General features: G+C 32.4%; 6 protein-coding genes across 9 annotated transcripts; all 6 read right to left on the reverse strand.

Moving 5' to 3' along the window:
- Positions 1-375: 375 nt before the first annotated feature.
- Positions 376-4,177, reverse strand: LOC113868859 (disease resistance protein RPM1-like). Of its 4 annotated transcripts, XM_027504817.1 has the most exons (3): positions 3,459-3,965; positions 1,744-2,935; positions 431-921 (listed from the first exon to the last, which is right to left on the reverse strand). In XM_027504817.1, exons 2-3 carry the CDS (start codon positions 2,793-2,795, stop codon positions 531-533), a joined length of 1,443 nt encoding a protein of 480 aa, XP_027360618.1. In that variant the 5' UTR covers positions 2,796-2,935; positions 3,459-3,965; the 3' UTR covers positions 431-530. The 4 variants fall into 4 exon arrangements, with proteins under 4 accessions (XP_027360615.1, XP_027360618.1, XP_027360617.1 ...); XM_027504814.1 differs by having other exon boundaries at positions 376-2,935; positions 3,459-4,177; XM_027504816.1 differs by lacking the exon at positions 3,459-3,965 and having other exon boundaries at positions 496-921; positions 1,744-3,007.
- LOC113868860 (putative disease resistance protein At1g58400) lies at positions 3,494-3,890 on the reverse strand. Its single transcript, XM_027504819.1, has one exon. It carries the CDS (start codon positions 3,886-3,888, stop codon positions 3,523-3,525), a length of 366 nt encoding a protein of 121 aa, XP_027360620.1. The 5' UTR covers positions 3,889-3,890; the 3' UTR covers positions 3,494-3,522.
- A 4,702-nt stretch (positions 4,178-8,879) lies between the features above and the next one.
- Positions 8,880-12,126, reverse strand: LOC113868668 (disease resistance protein RPM1-like). Its single transcript, XM_027504468.1, has one exon. The coding sequence runs from the start codon at positions 11,950-11,952 to the stop codon at positions 9,118-9,120; it is 2,835 nt and encodes a 944-aa protein (XP_027360269.1). The 5' UTR covers positions 11,953-12,126; the 3' UTR covers positions 8,880-9,117.
- Positions 12,127-14,555: 2,429 nt separating this feature from the next.
- LOC113870470 (mitogen-activated protein kinase kinase kinase 17-like) lies at positions 14,556-15,470 on the reverse strand. Its single transcript, XM_027507060.1, has one exon. It carries the CDS (start codon positions 15,468-15,470, stop codon positions 14,556-14,558), a length of 915 nt encoding a protein of 304 aa, XP_027362861.1.
- A 1,671-nt stretch (positions 15,471-17,141) lies between these two features.
- On the reverse strand, positions 17,142-22,064 carry LOC113868738 (DEAD-box ATP-dependent RNA helicase 5). Its single transcript, XM_027504586.1, has 13 exons — positions 21,473-22,064; positions 21,273-21,397; positions 20,335-20,442; positions 20,102-20,182; positions 19,835-19,913; positions 19,539-19,624; positions 19,396-19,452; positions 19,245-19,312; positions 18,739-18,807; positions 18,513-18,606; positions 17,934-18,098; positions 17,715-17,807; positions 17,142-17,533 (listed from the first exon to the last, which is right to left on the reverse strand). The coding sequence occupies exons 1-13, from the start codon at positions 21,954-21,956 to the stop codon at positions 17,438-17,440; spliced, it is 1,605 nt and encodes a 534-aa protein (XP_027360387.1). The 5' UTR covers positions 21,957-22,064; the 3' UTR covers positions 17,142-17,437.
- Positions 22,065-24,942: 2,878 nt separating this feature from the next.
- On the reverse strand, positions 24,943-25,931 carry LOC113869806. The gene is made up of 2 exons (XM_027506285.1): positions 25,731-25,931; positions 24,943-25,413 (listed from the first exon to the last, which is right to left on the reverse strand). Exons 1-2 carry the CDS (start codon positions 25,811-25,813, stop codon positions 25,149-25,151), a joined length of 348 nt encoding a protein of 115 aa, XP_027362086.1. The 5' UTR covers positions 25,814-25,931; the 3' UTR covers positions 24,943-25,148.
- Between the last annotated feature and the right edge of the window lie 1,615 nt (positions 25,932-27,546).

The raw sequence follows: 27,546 nt of genomic DNA on the forward strand, positions 1-27,546 counted from the left end.
TGCAATTTGTAGATCTCAAACAATCACACAGAGAACGTAGTTTACTAATTGAACTCCTTGCTTTTGAATTTTGTAATTTGTTTTGCATTCGATTTTATGCAGGAATTAATTTCTAATATATAGTCATCTCTACTCTTTGCTGAACCAATGTCATGGAAACAAACGGTTTTGAAGTGTCTGCTATATGAATTAAGTGTTCATTGAGGTAATTTTGTTCAACTTCTCCATTGCTTGTCCTTTCTAATTTGTTTGTTTTTTCCCCATTCACTGCTAATTGTTGTTATATCAATTTCACTTGCGTCGAAGATAGGATATATCTTATAGTAAGTATCACTGGTAACATATTATTTCTATAATCATGAAAAAGATAGAGAAAGAATGGGATTTAGATATGAGATGCAGGAAGAATCATCTACAACGAGTCTATTGAACAACGATTATTATTGATTACACTATTTAGAGAGCTGGCTTCTGTACAGGGAATGAGTCTGCTCATTTTTTTAACCACAATGAAGGTAGTTAACAGATTGCTACACCTTACACAAATTGCGACGATCATGACTTCTCATGACTGTGCCAGATTGGGGAGAACAATCTCTGAGACTGTCTAGTGCATAAACATCCCAACCACCATCTCTCCAGTAAGTAGAATAAACATCTTGAATATGTGAAACTTTCCAGTAATCTTTTCCAGGACCATGTGGACATATTGTCTTCATCAGTTCATCTGGCATATCAAAAAACTCAAGGACTTTCAGTTTAGTCAAGTGTTCAATGCCTGATGGCACCTTTTTCAAGAATTCACAACGCCCAATTATCAGCATTTCTAGGCAAGGCATTGCATCCTTCCCCACTGTCACCTGTTTGAGTCCATCAAATTTGTCAAGACCTAAAACCTTGAGCTTTTTGAACTTTCCGCACCTGAAATGCAATGTGTCACCATCATAAACTTGAAGTAGTTCAAGTTGTGCAAGGTTTGGAAGATCCTGCAGATGTAACAGTGGGTCATATTTTAAATAACTCCATTTCAGAAATAACCTGGCTAGGCTATGCAGAGACGGTATCCAACTTGGTAACTCTTGTAGATGTCCTGACAAATACAAGCATTGAAGTAACGGAGGGGGTGAAGAAAGGAATTCTAGGTCAATGAATTTATTCTCACCCTCAGAAGTAACAGAGAGGGTACGGAGATTAGTCAATCTCTCAATGGATGAACAGAAAGCCTTCCCATCTTCCTCTCTGAGTTTAATGATGCCTAACCTTCTTAGTTGACTTAGCTTCCCCAACTGCAATATTATTGTACCACCGCCTTGGTTGGCCTCTACAAAACTAAGTTTTTGCAATGACTGTAAATTTCCTATTTCAAGGGGGGCCTTAAAACCGTATTTGGAGCAGAACTGTGCATAACCTTTGACTTTAAACTGATATACAAGGAGATGGCGAAGCTTTTGCAGTTTTAGCATATCTACCGGCAATTCTCTGACAGAAGTCTTCTTAAGATCCAATGTTTCTAGATTATGCAGCTTCCCTATTATATGACTAGGAACCATTTTCACCTTTGTATTCCTTAAGCTTAGATATCTTAAATGATATAGGTCAATAACTGCTATTGGAAACTTCTTCAAAGGTGCATCTTGAAAATCTAAAACACTAAGCAGTTTGAAACCGCCTGGAAACAGTTTGCCTAGGGATAAATTTTCAACAACCCCAAACAATAAGAGGGAACGGAGTTGAGAAACAGACCTCTGTTGCTGTCGATGTGGTAATGTGCTATGCATGGAAAGGCGCCTAATCTTTTCAGGCCATGCTACATTTTGTTCTTTGATAATGGCTGTAAAGTTTTGGTCCTTAGACTTCAAAATGATCATCTCTCGTAGAAGATTATGGATTCGCAAAGTTTTGACCCTTCCATCAGATGTCGTCCCTGCTACTTGTATTAAGTTTCTGTTCAGGAGCTCCTTGAGGTAATCCTCGGCTACATCTTCCTTTGTTTTTCCTTCTTTGGCTTCAATAAATCCTTCTGCTATCCATAAGCGAATCAATCTCATGCGCTGAATCAGATGGTCCTCAGGAAAGATGCTCAAGTACAAGAAACAGTATTTCAAGTAGTAAGGTAATTCATTAAAACTGAGGTTAAATACTGTTTTAAAATTATCAAGTTTGCTGTTGCCTTGAATCTCAGCTCCAAGGCTACGGCAAACCATATCCCATTCATCTATCCTGCGCTTGTCTTGTGTGGCCAAGATGCCACTGATTGCCACAATTGCAATGGGCAGACCCTCACATTTTCGTAATATATATTTACAGATGTCAATTAAATGTGAGGGGCATGAATGACCGTGAAAAGTCTTTCTGGAAAATAGATCCCAAGCCTCATCTTCTTTCAAGGGTTGCAAGTTATACACCTCACCATTGGATTCTATGCTGGAAGTGAAGGCTAAATCAGATTTGCGTGTGGTGATCATGATCCTGCTGCCACAATTATTGTCAGGCAATGCATATTTGACAGCTTGCCATTCACATACATGCCACACATCATCAAATACCACTAGGTACCTATTCCTCTGCAATAGGTCTTTAATAATCATCTTCAGCTTATCACTACACATAATTTCGAGGCCTTCTGGAACTGGTCGTCGTATTTCAGAAAAAAGTTTCTGAGCCAAGTCTATGAGAAGCTCCTCAATTTTACAAAATTGAGACACTGTAACCCAAACACAGGCTTTGAAGTGTTTTATTACTTCTGGATCATCATATACTTTCTTTACCAAAGTAGTTTTTCCCATCCCTCCCATTCCAGTAACAGAAATCACTTTTCGTCCAAGACAACCCTTAATCAACCACCCGATCAACTGCTTTTTAGGCCTTTCTATGCCCACTAGATCAGTGTTGTCCAGGAGAAGGGCATCTCCGCGCTGATCATGCCATGTGTCTCCTGTTTAAGAATATGTTTATTGTACTCATAAGTGAGAATTGTGTAATAGCAAAGCAAATACTTTCCTTGTTAGAATGCAATTTACACACTGCCCCATGCTCACTTTTTTTTATACCTCGTTTATTATGTTGATCTTTTTTTGGTCTAGTATAAAAAGACATGCAATGTCAGTGGCATATAAATAAATCAATGCCGTGAGAGGAGAGGTAAACATGGTCGCCAATTGGAGGTGTTTAAATTGTTAGTACTAATGGACCATAAAAAATTGTTATTACTTGAAGCTTTCATATCCTAGACTTAACTGGTGAAACCCCTGCAGATTGATCAGTATCCCCCTTTGTTCTTTTTCTGTTAATAGTAAAATGAGAGAATAAAGAAAAGTAGAGAACAGCTCGAAAAGAAATTGTGTGATTAGTGTGGAAAATGCTTCAATTGGACCAGCATCAATTTACTGTCACACGAACATTAGGAATTTAGGATATGCATCACTAAAGATTTAAAGAGTCTTTGCAGTTAGTAGTACCTGTATAAATGGAATGTGAAGCCTCTGAAGCAGTGCCACGTTTACTGAGGAATCTCTTATGAATTCAAAAAATAGTTTTCACGCGTGAGTTGATGCCTTTTAACTCATGAGCAATCCGATAACGTGCTTTCATGTTCCTGATGTGGAGAGAGATGCAAAATCTGTTTGTCTGGTTATGTGCCTGGGCAAGTTCCAATTCATCAAGAAGATCTTCAGTCTCGTAAACAACATCTCTGAGTTGCTTAACCCAAACTTTGAGTTCCTCATCGCTCTCCTCTAATGCATCTGCAACCCTTAAGAAAGCTCTTAATGACTCCAGCCGTTCTTTAAGATATATTACTTCTGCTTGAACCCCTGGGAACAATTTCATCTCATTCTGAAAAATCGGTGCAAGCCTTTGGAGAAGAAAACCCACGGCACTCTCTGCCATGATCTCTTGCTTTCTAGATTAGTTACATACGCTGTAGATTAGTAGAGAGAGACTTAGATTTCATGCTTGTTAGCTGTATGAAGTGCCTTTCTTGGTAGTGTCTTATAGCGAGAAAGACACTCTTTGGTCGAGTTTAATAACTAGAGTTTCATTTGTTGTTGATATCTTATACCTAAATAACTAGAAAAAATTGAAATCTAACAGCATCACAAGAAGCAGATAACTAAATACCTATATGAAAAGGAAACATAAAATATGTAAGTTCAACTAAAAGTTAAATATTTCTTAAGATAAATCAATAATTATATGAGGTTGCTGACTTGTTTTAGTTTGACAATATGAGGAAGAAACGCGTAAAGGATATTAAAACTATATTGCTTGTGGAAACGCAACTTCTCCTATTTAGAAGCTGGTTAACCTTTTCTATTTCTTTGATTTATGCATTAAAATATTTGGTAGATTAAGACAATATACTTTCTTTTATTTTTATAAAATACACATGTGCATGCACTTGTTTATCTGGAAAAAACACCTGCATACTTATATCATTTAATAATGTTTCAGATGAATCCAATTAAGAAATCACTTTATATTATTTTTATAATTATATATATATATATATAAATTTATATTATTTGGACATTTTTTAGGTATGTTATTCAAAATTTAATATTTATTTATATTTTAAAAATATATTATCTGTTAAAATAAAATAATGTGATGAAATATCTGTTAATTTTATTTTGTGTGAAATTTCATAAAATTAATTTTTTTAACAAAAATTTTCAAATTAATGATTAGATTAATTTAATCTTATTAAAGTTATTTAGCAGCGTAAGTTCACAAATTTGACAGGCTAACGAATTTGATTCTATATATATTATTTCGAATTAGACAGATGGTGTCTACTAGGTTTGGGAAAAGGGAATGGAACGATTTGCATTTGCCAAAAGTGTAAAGAAAATTATTAGTCCCCAAAAAGAGCTTTGGTACATTAGTAAATGAAAAGTCCAGATTCTCTCCCGTCTCTCCGGCCATTTTTTCTCTGCTAGTACAATTTCATCCATATATTATTTTCTCTCCCCTTTATAGTTACTGCGTAATTTTACTAATTCACCGGTTGCGATTTCAAGTTGGGTAAACGAGTAGCTCTCTCAAGTGTGTAAGTTTAAGGAAAGGTTCTTGACCAAAAATAAAAAGGAAGGGTTTAACTATATCAGTCGGTAGGCTTATTGGATTTATAATTGAAAAATTGGTTTTAATAACTTTTAATAAAAAAATGCATTTCATAAAAAATTTGTGACTAAAATTAATTTTTACACATTTAATTATGCCCAACTATTTAAAATTATTTTTATCAAAATTAATTTTATTCAATTTTAAAACAATTAAGCCTTCAATCTTACACCCAAGGGTGAGGATACATTCAAAATCTGGGGGAAACTACCAGTCTGTTTAGAATTGAAAACAATGATACATTACTACTTCCTTAGTTATCAATGAAATCTAGCTTGAGCTGATCACCGGTCTATCAACTTATAATGTTTCTATGATTATATTCATCTCATATATGATCTATAACACAATTTAATTGGTTTAATCGGTGATCCATCCTGATCAATTTGATGACCAAACCAAGTTTAGTAACTCTAAGAAGTTCGTTGAGATTAATCGAGTTATAGGATATATAAAATTATTATAATGACTAAAATAGAACGTCGTTCAGGAGCTAAAATTAGAACCATTCAGATGTGTTAGTACATAAGAAGCAAGACGAAATCCTTAATACATACATGTTTGTTTCAGGGGAGGTGAGAAGAAGTAAAGGATTTTAATAGAGAGGAGAGACATTTTATTTTGTTGAAAAATGAGAAAGGGGAAATAAATAAATTTATTATTTATTTAACATAGTCAAATTGTTATTAAATTAATGCATACCAAATTGTTGAGATAGAGTTCTTTTGATATAGAGTATCTTAGCCGGTGGTTGACAATGACTCTTGGTCATATATTGGCTCTAATGGTAAGTATTTCTGTAAGAACCACTTTGATGTCTAAAAGAAAATTTAGTTAGGGTTACTATAGAATATGATAAAATATGTATCTAAGTCATGAAACTTCATTGTTATACATGGGATGTTAGGAATTTCATTGGGTTACACACTTGTCATCATGTTCATTCGACATGGATGTGCATCCTACACTCGTAGGATAATACATAAATGTTAATGAAATTGTCATTTATTAAAGTTGTCAAAACATGATGATGCGACTATATTATGTGGTGATTGGGTTATCTCGAACATGATCTCAGTGTATAGTGTTCTGGATTTGAATTTATATGAAATAATACGTAATGATAGCAACTATGAGCATGTTTGAGAATATTATGTCAGCGTCAAGTTTGAGTTGGTGATGATAGTTCTAGTTGTTTGATCACGATTTTATGTTTGAGCGACGGGTTTGAGTTGGTGATGGCAGTTCTGATTGTTTGATCGCAATTCTATGTTTGTCATCGGAACATGAATTAAAGATAATTTTGTTTAGTTAGTTTAAAGTTTCTCTTCCTTTTAACATGTCTGATTTTTAATGAGTTAAAATTGAGTAGTTATTTTATTTGATACTTGTTATTAAAATATTAAAAGTATTTATATTTTTTAAAATAAATTATTAACTTTGTTACGATTGTTTTACATATATACAGTATAAAATATTTCTTTAATTTTCATAGTACATTAAAATTTATTATTTTAATTTTCTCTAATATTTTAACAAAACATGTAAACTATATAAAAATTCCTCGCTCTCCATTTCTCTTGTTTCGAACAAACACTGTTTTATTTTGGAAGTATTGGCATTCATTAGTGATACACAAAAGGCGGCGTATATTAAAATTTCATATTTATTCATAATTTCCTTTGCCTTAAAATAATGTACTTTGAATGGTCTGGGCACACTAGGCTCAATATTTGAAATTCGAAAAATTAAATATCTTAGTCCCATCAGCCCCTTTTTTTATATATTTTTTGGAAACAAGTTTTCAAAATATATTACTCTCTTTTAAAAATTAAATTCGAAAAAGTGATGAAAAAGCAACCACCTAAGGACACATTCATTGTACCGGAAGCAAAGTCAAATACAATTTTTCTTTTGGTCCAGAAGTCAAAGACAGTTTATTCTCTAGTATAAGAAGGATAGGCTCATGGACTGCTTGTGGATGTAATTTACCGAAGAGAGTTTATGCCTAAAGCAGTACGCACTGCCTTCTACAATAGAACGCAAGTTTCAAACATTTTCTACGGGTCATATTTTGAAAACAAGGCTTAGTTATGAGTACCCAAGTATCATCCGCGTTAGTTGAGCACTACATAAGCATTTTATGAAATCTTAAACTATATAAACTGCAAGTAGGTTGAGTCTATTATTATTGTTGTTAGTGATTATATAAAAAAAAATTAGTTATTAGAAGAAAAGTTCCCATAGGGAGAACAAATATTGATAACGAGTTAAAGAACAGGTCAAAGATATTACTAGCAGATGTTGGTACGTTCCACACTTTTTATTAGTCTTTAAAATTTTTTTTTACGTGATCAAACCACACATTAGACATTTTTCAGTTATTTTTTTATTGTAGGTGTTTCTCTAATATTTTTACGTATAATATCATTTCATATCTAATCTTTTTTAATGTGCTATTCATTTCTTTTTACATTCTCATAGCTGGTTATATTATAATATAATAGAATTTTTTATATAAGATACTTAATCGTATTATAGTATAATAAAAAATTTTCTTTTAATTTGATAAATATTTAATGGTCATAAATAACTTTTTTTTTCACTTGAATTATTTAGCTTGTATTCTATTAGTAATATCTTCATTAGTTTCTTAATCATTCTATGGAATCAATCCAAAGTACTTAAACTTAAAAATTTGTGATATAATATTATCTTATATCTTACTTCTACTTAAACAAAAAACTTTAGACCATAAATTGTTTTCTGACTCAAGTTTAGCATTAATATTTTTTTCAATCATTAATCAATACTATGTGTCATCTAAAAAAAACATACATTTAAAGATAATATGTTATATGTTATCTGTAAGAACATTGAAAACTAGATTAAACCATTCTAAAATAATAATTATAAGCTTTCATTTTCTTACATTCTTCCAATTGATTTTGGTTCAATGTTTGTTTTCAGTGCATTTCATTTCCATCTCAATCTATCACTTTCTTTTATTTGTTTAGTGTTTCACTCTCAATTATTTTGCTGCAGTTTATTTTTTATGGCTCATTTTTTATGTCATATTTTCTTTGGAAAGTTTTTTTTCATATTTCCCTCTATCAATAAAGTTTGTAATAGTAGATAAATAATTAGGTTTCTTAAGTCACATATTTAAAAATAACTTCATTGAGAGAGATAAAACTTCAAAAATCTTTACACTTCAAAAAAAAAAAAAACTACAATTATCAACTAAAGATACGCTTAGAGCATATAAGAACGGAAAATCCTATTTAGTATGAACTTTTGGCTTACGAAAAGTAACCAAAGGAGGTTATTAACTATCAATTGCTACCCTCGCATCTATTGTAATATAGAACCGTTACTGGATAGATTTAAATTTGTCAAATTTAAATATGAAAAATATTTGTCAAAATTCATGAACTATCATTAGCCGTGAAAAAAAAATGGTCGCAGAAGACATATGACACACCTAGCTCTGGGATCACGCATTAGTAACCTGTTCAAATCAGCCCATAACTCCAAATAACTAAGCAAAGGTAGATGGGAATATTGAGATACATAAACTATGCAGTTGGAGACTGGTTAAGAGGAATAATTTACTTGCCACTATCCAACAAATAGCAAGTCTGAAAAAAAAATCATGTTTATATTACTCCCACAGCATAAAATTTCTGAATCCTTTACTGCTAGCTAACAAACTAGTGTTAGTAGTTACATATCACAGTCATAACTTCAAAAGCGAACATATAATGGATGCGTTGGTAAACCAAAATATTAAACATTTTTATTCAGTAACATCAGAATTAAAGAAACAAATCATGCTTCCTGATTTATTTAGTAGTTACAGATCACAATCACTTACGCATACTATCTGATGGAATATTAAAAAAATGCCATCACTTACGTATGCAATCTGATGTAAAACAAAAATTTGGCATCAGTAGCATATGAAGTGTGTTAAAAAAAATGAAAACCAAGTTAAACCTTCCAGAGCATACGACGTTCAAGACTTCGGATTGCAGCGCTATGACTGGAATCACTCTCTCTCTCACCTAAAGTCTCTAATGAGTAGACATCCCAACCACCATCCCTCCAATACGTAGAATAAACTACTGGGACATGTTGCACTCTCCAATAATCCTCGCCTCCACTTGGACGCAGTGTTGCAATCAATTCTTCAGGCATATCAAAAAACTCTATCGTTTTTAGTTTAGTTAAATGTTCAATGCCTAATGGTACCTGCTTCAGTAAATCACAGCGCTGGATGATGAGATTTTTGAGACCAGGCATTGCTCCCTCGTCCACAATCATAGATTTCAATCCTTTTATATCATCAAGACCCAACACCTTCAGACTTGGAAATCCCTTAGCCTTGAAATGCATTGTCTCGCCAACATAAACTTGAAGAAACTCAACATGTCTTAGGTTTGGCAAATCTTGAAGATGTACCAGAGGATCCTCCTCTAACCGGCTCCATTTTAGAAACACCTTCACCAAATTCTTGAGAGAACTTATCCAGTGAGGAAACTTCTCTAACCGTCCACTCAGGTATAACTGCTGAAGAAACTGAGGTGGCCTTGAAATGTTGTGAATATCAATTATTTCATCATCTTCAATTGCAGTTATGGACAATGATCGGAGATTGATCATCTTCTCAATGGATGAACACAAAGCAGCTCCATCTTCTTGCCTCATCTTTCTAATGCCAAGCCTCCTCAGTTGAGTAAGTTTTCCTAACTCAATCATCAAAGCTTTACTTCCTTGGTCTACCTCTATGAAACATAGCTTTTGCAAATATTGCATTTGTCCAATTGGAGCAGCCACCTTGAAGCCATACCTTGAATGGAAATATGCATAGGATTCAATCTCGTATCGATACACCAAGAGATGGCGTAATCGTTGCAGCTCCACAATTTCAACTGGCAATTCAGTGACATAGGAATGTTTAAGATCTAATGTCTCTAAGTTCTGTAGTTTCTTAATTGAACCCGGAATATTTTTCACCTTTGTATTCTTCAAGCTTAGATACTTGAGAAGGTAAAGGTTGACAATTTCAGTAGGAAAAACCTCCAAAGGTGCATCCTGCAAATCTAACACCCTCAGTAACTTAAAACCAGTGGAACATAACGCATGTATAGAGAAATGCTCTAGTGGATCTGATAAAGCAAACATCAGCAGAGACCGAAGTTGGAATATGGTCTTGTTTTGTCGTACATTATGCAACGTGTTTATGATTGATAGGCGTCGAACTTTGTCTGGCCAGATTATGTCTTGTTCTTTGGCTATTGTTGCAAAGTTCTGATCCTTTAACTTCAAATTGACAATCTCCCTTAGAAGGTCATGCATGCGACAAGTCTTCACCCTGCCATCACTGGTTTTTGCTACCACTTGCAGCAGACTTCTGTTGATTAGCTCCTTGAGGTAACTGTCTGCAACTTCCTCTAGTGTCTTTCCATCTTCTCCATTGACAAACCCTTCAGCTATCCACAGCCGAATCAATCTCATACGCTCAATGGCATGAAATTCTGGGAAGATGCTTAAATACAATAGACAGGATTTAAGGTAATAAGGCAACTCGTTGAAACTTAGGGAAAGGACTTTCTTCATATCCTCCAGTTTGTCGTTGCCTTCGATTTCAGACCCAAAACTAGTGCAAACCATCTGCCACTCTTCTATGTTTGCCCTGCTTCTTGTAGCCAAAGCACCACTGATCGCCACAATTGCTAGTGGCAACCCCCCACACATCTTTAAGACATTCATGCAAACTTGTTCCAGATGAGGAGGGCATGAGTTACCCTGAAACGTTTTCCTACAAAAAAGAGACCAAGCTTCTCTCTCGGGTAAGAATTCAAGGTTGAAGTCCTTACCCAATTGGGCACAGGAATACAAAGCTATATCTTTCTTCCGTGTGGTAAGCATGACTCTGCTGCCACGGTCGTTATTAGGCAATGCAAGTTTGACAGAATCCCATACCTTGACATGCCATACATCATCCAGCACTATGAGGTACCTGCTGCTCTGAAGCAAGTTCTTAATCACCTCTTTAAGCCTGTCACTGTTCATTTCTCCAACTGCTTCCGGAGCTGGTTTGCCAATGACATTATGGAGCTGTTGAACCAAGTCTTTCAGGAGCTCTTCTAATTTGAAAGATTGAGAAACATTAACCCAAGCATGAATCCTGAAACGCTTCTTCACTTTTGGGTCATCGTAGACTTGTTTTGCCAATGTAGTTTTCCCTAACCCTCCCATTCCACAAATGGGAATCACAGCCCTACCTGGTTCATCATTGCAAAGCAAATCACCAAGTTGCTTTTTGGGCTTCTCAATACCCACTAAATCAGCTTCTTCTAGCAGAAGTGCATCTCCTTGGCTGTCAAGTCTTGATGATAGCCATTGACTCGAGCTTGAGCCTATTCCAGTTATGCTAGGACGTCCCTGGGAGATAATTTCCACTTTGGATTTGATACTTTGTATGTCTGAAGCAATTCTATGCCGGGCTTTCACGGTCTTAATGCCAAAAGCAATCTTATGAAATGAATTGTTGCCTTGCCCATGTGGATCAACAAGGTGAAGATTGAATTCATCTATAGAATCTTCCATGTCGTGAGCGATATCTCTTACTCTTTTAACCCATGCTTTGAGTTCAGGGTCTTTGTCTTCCAGAGAATCAGCCACCCTTAAGATGGCCTTGTGGCGTTCAAGTTCATCTTTGATGTACTGAACATCTTCACGAACCCCTATCTGTAGATTCACTTCTTCTTGAAGCAAGGAAGTAAGCTTGTCCAGTAAAAATGATACTGAACTATCTGCCATACTCTCAATGCCCTTTACTTAGATGCTTTTGGATTTGTTTTCTGTTGGGAAGGGTTGCAAGAAATTTTGTGACGATGAGATTTCTGAATTCCTTTCTGGCTTTATTGTTGTGCTTATATGGCCATGTTCATTGTTACGTGTACGAGTAATATTCTCTGAATCTACTCTCATAAGCGCCACAAAGGAAGTGGTCAACTGCTACTATTTTATTTTATTTAATTGAACTTAATGTCTTTTTTTTCCGCGTCACAAACTGCCAACTTCAAACCATGTCCTCATCGATGCTAACTTAAAGATGATTCATTGTAAGAGTCTATTGGTTGCATTTTTCTTCATTGTGCTTTCTGGGAACAATCGACAAAGACGTCTAGCAAACTTTTCTGATATTGATAAGTCAAAATATTCATAATATCAGCTAAAGAAAAAATTACGATCTCAATTATAACAAAATTCTGGAGACTAGTTCAATGGTACGCGTATGGCGTCGTTTGTTTGACCTCTAAATCTTTCGTAGATGTTACTCGACAAATTGACGTATGGTGTTGCTGCAAAAGAAAAACACCAAGAGTGAATTTGATTCTTTTTTTTTGAAAAATGACAATATATCTAGTTTTAATTTAAGGAACTTATAAAAAATAATAATAAAGCAAAGAATATGTTTTTATTATTTTAGCCTGTTGAAACATTCTGATTCATCCATTCTGGGTCAAGAGATTTTCGAGTCTAAGTTGGACTAATTTGATCACAGGCTACATTTTATGGGTCATGCTTTTTACTCGCTCAATTTCATTTTTAGAAAAATAAATCTCAATTTTAAGGATTTAAAACTGTTACTAGAAGTCTTACCAGGTGAGAGCTAGCAAGACACGAGCTTCATGACTAGAGGTCGAATTCTGAGTTTGGAAATTTCCCACATTCTCTCCTTCAATTCTCAATTCCCCTCCTCCAATTGACGTCTAAATTTAAGACTAAGAGCATCTTTATTTTCATTTTAAAAAAGAATTTTCTCTTTTTAAAAATAAAAAATATACTTAACCAACCAACAAAGAAAAACTTTGTTAATCGTGAGCAGGGGATCCATAAGCATGATGTGAGACCTTACTGTTGAATATTCCTTGTTCAATCCTTTTAAGAATCTAATAACATAGGCATTGTCTCTGTAGGACTTTAAGATTGGAATGCAAGGTGGTTGGCATGTACATGAGGATATTGTTGTTAAGAGTTGGATGATATCTTAAGGAAAGGATGAAATTTGTTTAATAAAAAAATATAGGAATTAAAATCGTACAATGTCGAGCAAATACCAAAAGTTGTGAAAAAAAAAATACAATTTAGTCTGAAAAAAAAATCTCAAAATTTTAGGGACTTAGAAACATTTACAAATAGTGTTTCCAATAAGAGCTAGCAGTACTCAAGCATGTGACTAGATTTCGAATTCTGAGTTTGGAAACAAACATACTCTTAGTTTTTTTAATTTTTAAAAATTATATTTTAAAACAATTAAAAAATCTTTAAATAAAAATAAAAGTTATATTAACTAAAAAATATTATTTTTACTTTTAAAAAGAAAAAACTGTTTTTAACTTACCCATTTTCAATTTTTTTAAAAAAATACAAACCTAGAATTTAACCCAACTTAATAAACAAGATTGTTAGTTTTTATGGCACAATAAAAAAAATAAAAATAAATAAATAAATAAATAAATATATATATATATATATATATATATATATATATATATATAAATTAGGAAGAGAATGAACAAAAAATAAACTCACTTAAACAAAAATTGATTATTTAACTAAAATTTTAACAAATAAACGGTTAGATTAATTAATTTCATGTTATATGAAAAGTAAATAGACATGTAACATGAGAAAGTAAAGATTTATTTATTTTGATTTAAAATTAAGTATTTTATAAATATAATTAATTTTAAATTAATGATGAAATTTTTTTTTTTGATTTCTTACTTTACACTTTTTTTTTCATCTTAGAAAATACGAAATTATTAACGATGTGTCTAAATTATTAGACCTTCACTCAAACCCAGTGGATATAAATTGTACGAATTCTGAGCAAAGGATATTAGTGGCGTTACGTCAAAATCTATTATTAACCCAATCGTTTTTCACAAAAAGAAATACATACGTCAACCGTTTAAAAAGAACACTGTTATGCGCAAAAATTTTAACGTTAAGTGTTTGTATTAAAATTTAATCTCACTAAAGTTATTTTTCTTACATTTTACACTCACTTTCATCGCAAAACCAGAGATTGAACTTCAATTGTACAAAAGTTAAAAGAAAGAGTATTAATAGTGAAAAAGATTCAAGAAATAAATTAAAACATCTAATTAGAAGCTCTTGTAATATCTAAAATTGACACAATGTATTTCCATTCGTCCTAATAAATAGGATCTAATAACACAATAATTCGTCTGTTATTTACTTCATGACACAGTATACAATTCATCAAGAAACATCTAAATTACAATTATATACGCATCTTCGTACTTAGCAAGACTAAAACTTCAATTGAAAAGACTAGCAAAGTAATTAAAAATAACAAAGCATCTAATATAATCCCATATATGAGTATGTTAAACTTCTAGCGATGCATAATCACAAATATCATATGAGAAAAAAGTTGAACTATACATAGAAAATCTTCTATAACCTGTATATATATTGTAGGAAGGATAAAGAAAAGGATGGTTAAGCAGCATACTAGCTGTCCACCTGTGGTCAGGATCCTTCACAAAACACTTGCTCAAGAAATCTTTACAATCTTCACTCAGTCCATTGGGTATCATTGGTGCTTCTTTTAGGAATGCAAGTTTGAACATTATGTCTTCTTTACTTTGAAGGTTCTTCCAAGCACGTAACCCAGTGATCATCTCAATTACTATACACCCAAGAGACCATATATCTAATGATGTTTCAATTCGTCCCATAACTGATTCTGGTGACATGTAAAAGGGAGTTCCTCTGAACTTAATCTTCCAAAAATCAGCATCAATTGTCTCTTGTCGAGTCTTGGATAATCCAAAATCCGCAATCTTTAATTGATACCTTGCACCATCCTCGGAGGAAGGAAAGAGAAGAATGTTATCCGGTTTAAGATCACAATGAACAACTCCTCTTTCATGAATGCAAGAAAGCCCTTTGAGAAGCATGCAAGTGTAGATTCTTACTTCATTTTCCATAAGTGGCTTCTTCCTTATTAAATCTCCAAGAGAACCATAAGGAGAAAATTCCATAAAAAGATCGTAGGTGAGATGACCCTTTTGCACTGTGAATTGGCCAAAATAACATTGAACGATTTCTTTGCAACCAATGAATAACTCCATTATTTTTTTTTCTTTTTGCAGTACGAATGAACCAAATGCGTTAGATGTTGAACTCTTCATAGCTGCGACCTTCGAATTCCATTTTTGGGGAGCACTAATAACAACAAGGTAAACAACGGCATAAGAACCCTTTCCCAATATTCTTACCTTCTCACATTCTGCCATGTTTTCTTTCCCTTGTAACTCTTTAGTTGCGTTGAAAGTAAAATAAATTTGTGTGTAAGGTTTATTTATATACTATTTCGTAATCGAAGCTTAATGTATCGCTTCTGATATTCTAACGTGCCTAAATCTTCGGATACACTTTTGCAAGAAATTTGATGCTGTGTTTATTAAATGTGTATATCTTGTGAGACTTTCATGCAATTAAAGATTTTCTTTGATGTTTCAAAGATACTTTAGTTTCGATTTATAGTCTTTCTTTCAATCTTGAATCAATTATATTGATTTGTTATACTCGGCAATCAAGTTTGTTACTTGCTGTCAATGGTAATTTTAGATTCTTCATTTAATGCTACTATAATAGTAATTAACTAACACCCAAAAAATATATCATTTCAGACGTAAAAAAAAATTGAACAAAAAAAATTGTAACTAAATCGTGTGACACTTGCATTGAATTAATGAGTTTAAAAAGATTTCTTTTGATGTTTGAAAAACATTTTAGTTTTGCCATACAGTCCTTTCAACCTTGAATCCATTATATTGATGTGTTATGCTGGCAATATAGTCTGTTATTTTCTGTCAATGTTTATTTGGTATTTTTAGATTCTTTATTTAATTCTAGTTTTAATTGTAATCAAATTACACCAAAAACAAATAATAATTTCAGGTGTACCCAAAAAACAAATAATAATTTGGTAAATTCAGATTTTTATATATGCTTTTGAATTAGCTTTTATTTTTATTTTTTAATTACAAGAGAATGAAAAACAAATCCAAGGACGGTTACGGGTACGTCCATCAATGGTGGCCATTGCGAATCGAAAATCAAATCCATGGCCATGGGCAGGAACTTCCATCGGTCACGATCCTTCTTTAAATCAAACCAAGGTCATTATATTTAAAAAGAACGTTGGCAGTATAAATTGATCCCTCCTTTTAGAATGATTTTAAAGAATAATTTATAAACATTTTTCAAAAACAAGAAAACAAACAATAAAACTGATCCCTCCTCACATAATCTGCATGACACGGTTGTCGGTATCAACTCAGGATTGCCATAAAATTAGTAGTGAGCAAACTGGAATAAACATTTCAAACTGGTGCTGATGTTCAAATATCTATGATGCACAGATACTTCTTGATTAACAGCATACTCATATTGTACCCTGATGATTGTGTATATATGACTACCACCTTACTTTTAAATCTACATTTTCTTTAAATAATAATGGGATTAATATCATAACTAATATGATAGTGCATACACGCTTTTTAATATATTTTGTGAAAGATTAAATACTAATAGTAGTACAGTGATGATGACAAACTAACATGAATATTAGTTATGTGAAAAGTGAAAGAAATCACCAAATAATAAATTAATAAAATATAAATAATTTTAAAAAAAGTTGTACATTACTTGTTAAATTTTGCATACCTCTTATCTTATTTATAAAAAAATCACCATAATATCATACACCGTACTCAATCCTCGTTACCTGTGTAACATAGTCAAGTATCCTTTCATAAGTATGTATGTATTAATTCTCAATGGAACTGACGTATTCACATTACAATCCACATAAATCGGTATAACAAGCATATTTTTTGTTACAAAAAGAATATGTAGTCAGGGGAATAAAATCAAGGGGACAACCAAAGAAAAATAGTAAAGAAATATATTAATCAATTAATTAAAAATATAAAATGTCAAACTTTGAAAATTAAAAGACAATCCCAGATGGCAAAAATACATGTGTGAATTAAAAATTATCATCTCATAAGGTGAAGAAAAGAACAAATGCTTGCCAGCACATATTAGTAAGTGCTACAACAAGATAAGACTCACTAATCTACTTATAATAATTCCTTATTATCTTTTAAGGGAATAAATAACTAAACTAAGGAGTTAAAATGACCGAATTCACATATTCCTCCGACCAAAAATAAACATAAGTCACCAGCATTTAGTCTTCATCATCAGAGTTGTCAAATGTAATTTTTTGAGACTTTGGAGCATCAACAGGAATTTCCTTGAAATGAGCCCCATAAAGCTTGGACTCCTATAAATATATTGGAAAAATCATATTTAAGAATCAATCAAATGTTTTGCAGAAGTAAACACAAAAAAAAAAAGTTTTGTAGAAGTTAAAAGAATTTCCAAACAAAGAAACGATTATCCTAGCTTCATCACAGAAAAAATAACTAAGTTGGTGCATAGACAAAATGGAGAAGAAAATAGACCTTTTTCTTTACATGCGTGCCAAACTTCAAGAGGGCATCTGGCACAATTTGCCCTGCTTCTCTTAAAACATTCACCAGCTCCCCAGCAAGCCCCTGAAATATCTCCACTCGTCAGTTGATACCAGGGCATAAAGACAAAGCACCAACTATATGATAAATACATGCAGAGGGCCTAATAAGAACCTAGAATATAAAAAGAGAATTAATATTTAATAATACCTTATTCTGCTGCGTGAAGAATGTATGGGCAACACCTTTCTTACCAGCTCGTCCAGTCCGCCCAATTCTATGAACATAATCTTCTGTGGTCAGAGGAAAACTGTAGTTGATCACTACTTCAACATCTGGAATGTCCAATCCCCGGGCAGCCACATCAGTAGCAATCTGGCCATTAAATTGTGAAGTCAAATAACTGACTGAAGAAAGCAACAAAAAGAGCAGAGAACATTCAAGGGATCGTGGTAGCCTTAACAATGATAAGGTATAGATTGTCCTAATAATTTCTTTTCTAATCTATACATTTTTGGTTGGGACCAAGGGGAATTATAAAGTGGATTTTTAGATTCATCCACCAGTTAGTTTGGTAAAACTAGGACTTTGAAAGGGAGAAAGAATACAAAAAAGTATATGTATGAATCTCATTGTCAAGAGATAGCAAGTAGAGAGAACGTAATGCAAAAAGATAATTACAAAATGATGAGAAGCAAATGAACATTCTCCAAATAAAGCTTTTTATAACTTTTGGGCCAACAAACTTGTATGATTAATAATTAATTATAACAATGAAAAACAGCTTACCATCAAAGGACAGCTCCCCTTCTTGAATAATGACAGTGCCTTTGTGCGATCATGCTGGGCTTTGTCCCCATGTATTGACACAACCTTCCAACCCCTGAACACGATATTTAACATATCCAGAGTAGCAATTACAAGTAAAACTATATCAGCTAGATCTTTTAGAGCCAGGACCAGATATTTTCACCAGGTATATTATTAAAAAAAATAGTGTGCAGTAACTATGTACCCTTCTTGAAGCATATTTTCAACTCGTGTGGTTTCCCATTTGTATAAAACAAAAACCAATACTCGATTCCTGCAAAAATGTACAAGATCTTAGCAACATGTGGCAGATCTAAACAGTTAACAAATCATCAATAAATATCAAAACATCCATTGGAAACTGACATTTTTTCTCATGTACAGAAAATTCAGCTAGAGTCATGGAAATTTACACTCCTATTTCTTTTTTCATATCCTATAGGAAAGTCATACTCCACATCCCACCCCCTGAAATCCACAAACAGCAAGCTAAATTTTGAACTATGATCTTTAACTTCATACCCAACTTTATCATTTAATTGAGATGAAAAGACCTAGACCAAAAAGATCTATATAATTTACAGTTGACAGTTGGTAATTGACAAAAACAAAAAGGAGATGACTGGGAAGACATCTCCAGTTCTAAGAGGCAACTGATCACTCAGAAAAAAATGCAATTAAATTGAAGAAGGAATTCAGAGGAAGAGCTACCTTTGAGATTTGTGGTACTTTTCCAGCAAAGCAACCAGGCGTTTATCACGTGAACGGTCATCCAAGACCTATGAATGTAAAAGGAATTAAGTGATGCTAATGGAAAGCCTAAATACTGTATATATGAAATGTGGATTTGATAAATTCGCACCTCAACTATCTGCATGACATCATGATTGGCAGCTAAATCTTCTGAACCTACAACAACCTGTCACGAATTTAAATATTTCTTCCTCCAATCCCACTACTCATAAAAAGAACAGTTTGAAATCTTTTGGAAACAATGATACAGACTTTTACAGGATTGGGGTCCATAAACTCCTGTGCCAAGTGATGAACTGGTAAAGGCCATGTAGCACTAAACATAACCATTTGACGAACTGCAGACAATTATATAATCTTTAGTGAAATAAAAATAAGCTGGGAAAAAATTGAGTTAACAAAATACATCTATGTAAGCTCATTGGAGAATCTGAACAGAAGGTTCAAAGTAGTTTGACTACAACAAATTTACGGCAAGCAGAAAAAACTAGATAAGAATAAGTTAATGGCAAGAAATAAAGGCGACAGTTTATCAAAATGTCTCATACCAGAACATGTCTGACCCAGTATAGAGCGAACTACTTGTTCAAAACCCATGTCAAGCATCCGATCTGCTTCATCAAGTACCTAGGACAAATAAACGAAAATATGTGCAAAAGGCTCAGCATATGTTACTTATAAAAAGCATCTACTTCACATTCAATTTAAAAATATAAAGAATGATGGAATAACAACTTGTTTTCATTAAAGAAGAATGAACGAAAAAAGAAGAGAGGACTAAACAACAGAATTCTGCCAGAAAATTTACAGCTTACCACAAAAGATACATCTTTAAGGCAGCAGACACCCATTTCAATCAGATCCTGGATACGACCAGGGGTTCCAATGACAATATCCTGGATCAAAAAAGTGAGATTAAAATATCCAAGTGATGTTTATATAAAAAGTGATAAAAAAAGCTCCATCAATACGGAAGTGAACAAGCATGTGGCTTCAACTGCCATCTGAATACAAACCATCCAAAGGAAAGGAGAACTTGATAACTTACAACACCAGATTTTAGTGAGGAGATTTGTGGCCCTTTGGAGGTTCCACCATACAAACAGATCGATTCCACACCACAAGAACTACCAGCATCACACATGACATCTGATATCTGTAACATAATTAAAGATAACTATAAGCTATTATCATTCAGTAAATCAGCAATACCATCTGACACCCGTGGAAACTGGAAATGTAAGATAAAGTCCCTGGAAATAATGTCACAAGGCACAAAAACTTGACTTCTCATACAATTTAATTGAACAATAGCAGCTGGAAGCACATAAATGATGAATTGATTTGTGGTTTCTCTTGTTCGAGTACACATCTTAAATACATTGATAGCTAGCAACTACATTATTTACAGACCTTTCATTTGAATTTTAGAAACCCAAGTAAACCCTTTTTACCCAGAAAATTGAGATAGATATCTTAAAATACTCTGACCTTTTATCAGCAATGGATAGCTCTCAATTACACCAAACTTCAGGTATAAAAAAGGTGAATATATCAGACTTATACCTATTGCACGAATACCCTACCATTATCAATTTCCACTTTTCCTTCTCCATTTTTCACCTAACAAACTCCACTTCTAAGAAGCGCACTAAATGAAAGCATTTGTTTGGAAAACAAAAATATGAAGAAAAGAACAACTAGCAATTTGCCAGCCTCATAATATTATGCATACAATGTCTTGATTCATTCACAGTTTTCATTCGTGCCTCGTCTTTTTTTTCCCCAAACAAAGGCTAGGTGTTTCAAAAATAAAATTTCCAAATAATTAGAAAGGTCAAGGATTAAAATCAACTAAAGTCACATAGGATGCTATTCTTAATTTGCACCAGACAAGAGCAAAATGCACATGACAAGTATAAAAATAGTGAAACGTAAATTCAAATTCAATTTAACCACACCCCGCGCATTAACAAATATACATACTTGTTGTGCAAGCTCTCTGGTGGGAGAGAGCACGAGGCAAAGAGGATTCCGACCCTTGGAACCTTTACTCTTACGCTTTCTCAGAACATGCATAATTGCCGGTATGCCGAAAGCCAACGTCTTCCCTGATTTCAAAATCACCAAAATCAGAATCAAGTTCATGGAACACACAACACGCATGCACACACATTGCAACACACCTGAGCCAGTGGCTGCGATTCCAATCAAATCACGACCGTCCAACAAGAAAGGCCACGCTCGGGACTGAATCGGCGAAGGCTTCTCGAAACCCTTGCAGCACTCCAGCACGTTCTCCGGTAGCCCCGAATCCGCAAATGTTTTCACCGCCGCATATTTCGCGTTGCCGACATTCTTACCAGTAACCACCACGGAACCATCCGTCACCGTTTCGTCATGGTTAGTGCCGTTAGTGTTGTTGTTGCCGTTGGTTTCCTCGGCGCTCTCCTTCGACTCGTGGTGCTTCTTCTTTTTCTTCTTCTTCAATTCGGTGCCGTTTTGAAGGTCGAGTTGGTCGAGCTTTCGTTTGGGGCTTGTTTCGTTTTGATGCTTGTCTTTGTTCTTCTTCTTTTTCTTCTTCTTCTTCTCTGATTCGAGTTCGGGGCTGTTGGGGGCTTCTTCGGCGACTGGTTCGCTGAGCAAAACGACGTCGTGTTTCCGACCCATGTTTGGAGATGGAAAGTGGTACAGTGCAAACGTGCCGGGAAGCGAACAACACGTGAAGCAGCACGAACCAGTACCAAAAACTGCAAGTGTTGCTCGCACGAAGATTTATAATTTTTAGGGTTTTGACCTTAGACTCTTCGAAGTTCAGCATTGGACTGATTTTTTGTTTAAAATGATTTTTGTGTTTAAAACATAATTACACACACTCAAAATTAATTTGGAAGACTAACCTTTTAAAATTTAATTTTAATCTATCTACTAAACCTAATCTACCTTTATACATGTCATAAAAAGGAAATTTTTTAAGAGTTTTTTAAAATAATAAAAATAATAAATTTTATAATATCTTTTAATTTTAATTTTTTTAATAATAAATAAATAAATTTGCTTAATTACATTAATTTTTTAATTATTAATTAATAAAAACTTTAAAAATTTTGTAATAAAAATTTTTCTTTTCATCTTGATTAAAACATGGTCAAATTTTCAGTGAATATTTTTAAAATAATTATCTAAAATATTTATGAATTAATAATTAATTTTTTTTTAAAAATGTTCCGATAATAAAAAAAATTTGAATTGAAAATATAATAAAATAATTTAAATAAAAATAATAAATAATTTAAATTAAATATTAAATTCTATTTAATATATTTTTTTTCATCAAGCTTAATACGAAAAAAATACTCTCTTCCAATTATTCTATACTCTATAATCAAAAATTAAAAATAAAATAAAATAAAATTAAAATAGAATATTTTAAACAAAAATAATAATATTTATTAATTATTATAATATATCAAAATTTTTAATAATAATAAAACTTTTGAAATAGAAATACAATAAAATTAAAAATAATTATTCAAAAAATTATGAAATAATAGTTAGTATTTTTATAAAAAAAATTTAATGACAAAAAAAACTTCAAATTAAAAATATAATAAAATAATTTAAATAAAAAATAACACATAATTTAAACTAAATATTAAATTATATTTTATATTATATGCTTTCTAATTAGGCTTAACACAATAGAATTTTTTTTTATAATTACTCTAATAGTATAAATCAAAAATAAAATTAAATCAAAATAGAAAATTTTAATAAAAATAATAATATTTACTAATTATTATAATATATCTTATAACTTTTTTTAAAAAAATTAATAGTAAAAAAATCTTTGAAACAGAGGTATAATATAATTAAAAATAATTATTTTAAAAAATATATACTACTTACTGGAGAGATGGTGGTTGGGATGTTTATGCACTAGACAGTCTCAAAGATTGTTCTCCCCAATCTGGCACAGTCATGATCGTCGCAATTTGTGTAAGGTGTAGCAATCTGTTAACTACCTTCATTGTGGTTGAAAAAATGAGCAGACTCATTCCCTGTATAGAAGCCAGCTCTCTAAATAGTGTAATCAATAATAATCGTTGTTCAATAGACTCGTTGTAGATGATTCTTCCTGCATCTCATATCTAAATCCCATTCTTTCTCTATCTTTTTCATGATTATAGAAATAATATGTTACCAGTGATACTTACTATAAGATATATCCTATCTTCGACGCAAGTGAAATTGATATAACAACAATTAGCAGTGAATGGGGAAAAAACAAACAAATTAGAAAGGACAAGCAATGGAGAAGTTGAACAAAATTACCTCAATGAACACTTAATTCATATAGCAGACACTTCAAAACCGTTTGTTTCCATGACATTGGTTCAGCAAAGAGTAGAGATGACTATATATTAGAAATTAATTCCTGCATAAAATCGAATGCAAAACAAATTACAAAATTCAAAAGCAAGGAGTTCAATTAGTAAACTACGTTCTCTGTGTGATTGTTTGAGATCTACAAATTGCAGTTGCACCAAGATTCTCAATCGAAAGTGAAAGACTTGCACAAAATTGATTGGTGAGGGAAGCTTCGGATCCAAACCTGGAGATTTTGAACAATTTGGCAATTTGCAGTTAAGGATGTGTATCGTAAAATGTGGCGTTAGGATTTAGGGGAACTATGTTAGGCACTGTCGTCATTTGCTAAAAACGAAGAAAGAAAAGGAAAGGTATTCAAATTGTTGTTAACATTTTTCTTTTCCCTTTCTTTAAAAAGAACATCTCATACGTTAATCAGGAAGTAATTAGTTTATCATGTTAACGAAAAATCAAATACTTAGTTTGTCTAATATGTAAATAAACTAAACAACAAAATTTGGATCCTTACATGTAATTAGTATGTAAATATTCTTTGTAAAATTGAATAACATTCAATTGAGAAATATACGCTGCTGTTTTTTCTAAAAGACAGCACGTCACCATTTAATTAGAAACGTAACGATAAAAATATATAAAAAATTTAATCTAAACTTAATCTTTAATTTTTCAGCGCTGATTTGACACTATCTTATTAAATGTTAATTATACTTGTTTATTTTACTAATTAAAAAGTTTTAAAATAATCTTTTCAATATCTATTTTAATGTACTAAATGGGACATAAACTTATTTTTTTTCTTTTCAAGGTTAAACGTGCAATCTAATTTTTATTTTTAAAAAAAAACTAATTTTGTAAACATTTTTTTTATGTTTTCAATAGAACAAATCCCTTCTTTCTAACATTAACTTTCTATTATCTACCATTTAACCTAACGCAATTGATGCATAAAATAGAAAGATCGTTAAATAGACCAATTTTAAGCTTTTAATAAATGAGTCGAGTTTAAATTGTTTATCTTTATCACAATCCAAGCATAACGTTAAATATTCGACTTCATTCAATCCATTTACACTCCTAATGTCCAGCTTCCCTATCAATTCAAAAAAGGAAACGAACCAAGAGACAGAGATAGATTGAGACAAGAGCCAATAAAAGCAAAGGGAGAATTGCATTTTGGAAAAATGGGACATCATTTTCTCAGAACTCAAATTGCTCAATGATCATATTCTCAAGCACCACACCATTTTGCCGCACAATTACACAAAATTTTGAATAAAAGATATATTTCTCGAGCCAACCAAAATATTCCCAGGCACGATTGCTAAAACTCGTCATAAAAGATTAGCGTGCCTTTGCTGCCTATCTACTCGGCACCATTTCAGTATCAGTTCCTCCAACCTGAGTAGAATGATACATGCATACGTGCATGCATGCATAAATGTGAATACCCTTTTAACAAAGAGGACGCTTTCATGATAAGCCATCACCTAAATATGTGAATACCCTTTTCTTGAATAGGAGAGCAAGGTCAACGATTTCGATTTCTCTTATATGTTTTGCCATATTGTCTTGCTCCTCATTTTTCTTTCCTTTCCGAGATAATCTGCTTGCAACATCAATTGTCAACCCAGCCATATCCCTAGTGTTCGTTAGACTCCGCAAGACGGTGGCAGAATATGAAGGACTAGACACTAGTCTGTTAAGTAATATCAGTATCTCCCGTATCAGAAATGTCCTGACAACAAATTTCTCAGCACGAGTCAGAGAAAATCACAGACTTCAATCACATTGCACACGTGAAATTGGAAACAAAATAAATTCAAACTGGATGGCTTCATCAATATCTCAGCATCAAAATCAGCATTAATGTAAGAAACACAGACATGGATTATGTTTATTCATTCAAAAACAAAAATAGAAGTATCCCCTAGAAAACGGTTGTATAGCACAGTGTTACAAATATTTTTCATTATCTAAAAATGATGAAAATTTATTTATAAGAGAAATGGACTTTTCATGATTGTATTCAGTCAGACACTCAAATATAATTACCTCTCCCTGAAAATTTCTGGCAGCTCCTCATTTGCTCCAGCTTCAAGGTCCATCTCTGATACCAGTAATTGCAAAATCAACATAAGATAGTTTACCCCGCTACTAGAGAGCCTATGACCAACAAGAATTTCAAAGCCCTGTTGTCCGGATGATGCCAGGAATGCCAGCACAAGAATAGCACTTCTGCTTACTTTCAACTCCTGAAATTACAATGACCTAATTTTTATGCCGATAATATTTTGAAATGCATATCATTAATTTTATTTTTTCCCCAAACTGAAGTACCTTTGCTACATCCCTATAATTGAAAAGGATAAGAAAGCTTTAAATCTTCATGTTTTGACCAAAGGTTTCAAAAGAGTACTTAATTTATAGCTTAAATAAAGTTTTGGTCTTCCAAAATTCAAAATTTTTTATTTGGTCCGTCCTTTATACCTTTTTCCAATCTTTCATCAAAATATATCTTTCATTTTCATTAGGTCTTTCTATTAATAATTTGCTAATTTATTTTAATCTTTGTTTACATAACATTAGAGTTGACTCAATTAATTTGATTGAAGATATCATGAATGAGATATGTCATTAATAACATCATATTTTTCGTATAATTGAGTGGAATTTTAGCTCATAAAGTCAAAACTTTTGAAATGGAGATTTGGAAATATATAGCAAATGAAACTGTAGATGCTACATCAACCCTGCCATATTATGAGTTAAGTTTGCTGTTACATAGATAGATACTGGAAAAAAGTAAAGTGTCTAAATGTAGGACCATATAAAAGGAAAAAAAAAATTGCAAATTTTTTAAAGACAAAAACCTTTTTTAAGCCTTAATTTATTCACATATTTTTTAAATGAGAAAGTAAAGAAACATACATGTAAATGAATAAATGAAATTATTGAAAGAGAAAATATTAAGACATTAGAATAAATCCATATGTATTGAACACAACAGAGCTATTCAATTTTATAGGAAATAGTACATAAGTATAAAATATACAATTATTATATTTACAATATTCTAATAGATTCTAACACTCCCCTTCAAGTTAGAGCATATAAATCATATGCATCAAGCTTGTTACATATAGGGATAACAATGGATAGGGTACTATACTACCCATCTCCATACCCGCATTTAAAAAAAATACTTGTATCTGGCCCTATACCCGCGTAGGTATGAACATTAATTCTCGTACACGTACCCTCTGGGTACCTGCATACCCATCTTGTACCCATTACCCGCGTTTGTTTGAGAAAAATATGTTTATATAACTTCACATAAGTAGCATAATAATACAAAAATTCAATATATAGTTGCTGAACAAGGTACAAACATAAATAAAAAATAAATATTCAAAGGTCATAAATGTTAAATGTATCTTAATATAATAATTTTCTAAACTAAAATTCTTAAAAACAATAAGCGAAATTAAACACACAAGTTATTTGTCAGTAATAACCCTATCTTGTGTGAGATTTGATCTATTGGCAATGTCAGAGCGACAACGAAATAGATATGTACAATAGTTGTTCATTCGCGTGGAATTACTTGGTAACCTCTTGTGACGGCATTGACAATTAACTTTAATGAATAACGTTTCATAGTTGTTAGTTTTTAATGAGACAGACATTGAGAATGAAAATAGAGTTAGAGTAGAAAAGTTCAATATTAACAACAGAAATTGGATACATAAAATATTTTTTTAACTTTTTAATTTAAAATTGTAAGAAAAATAATAAATTTAATTAAAATAATATAATATAATTAATATATATATATATATATTAATACTAGTATTTTTAACTCATATAC

Source organism: Abrus precatorius, unplaced genomic scaffold (genome assembly GCF_003935025.1).
Source record: "Abrus precatorius isolate BTA unplaced genomic scaffold, Abrus_2018 Scaffold6, whole genome shotgun sequence".
In the NCBI taxonomy this organism is placed as follows: Eukaryota; Viridiplantae; Streptophyta; class Magnoliopsida; order Fabales; family Fabaceae; genus Abrus; species Abrus precatorius.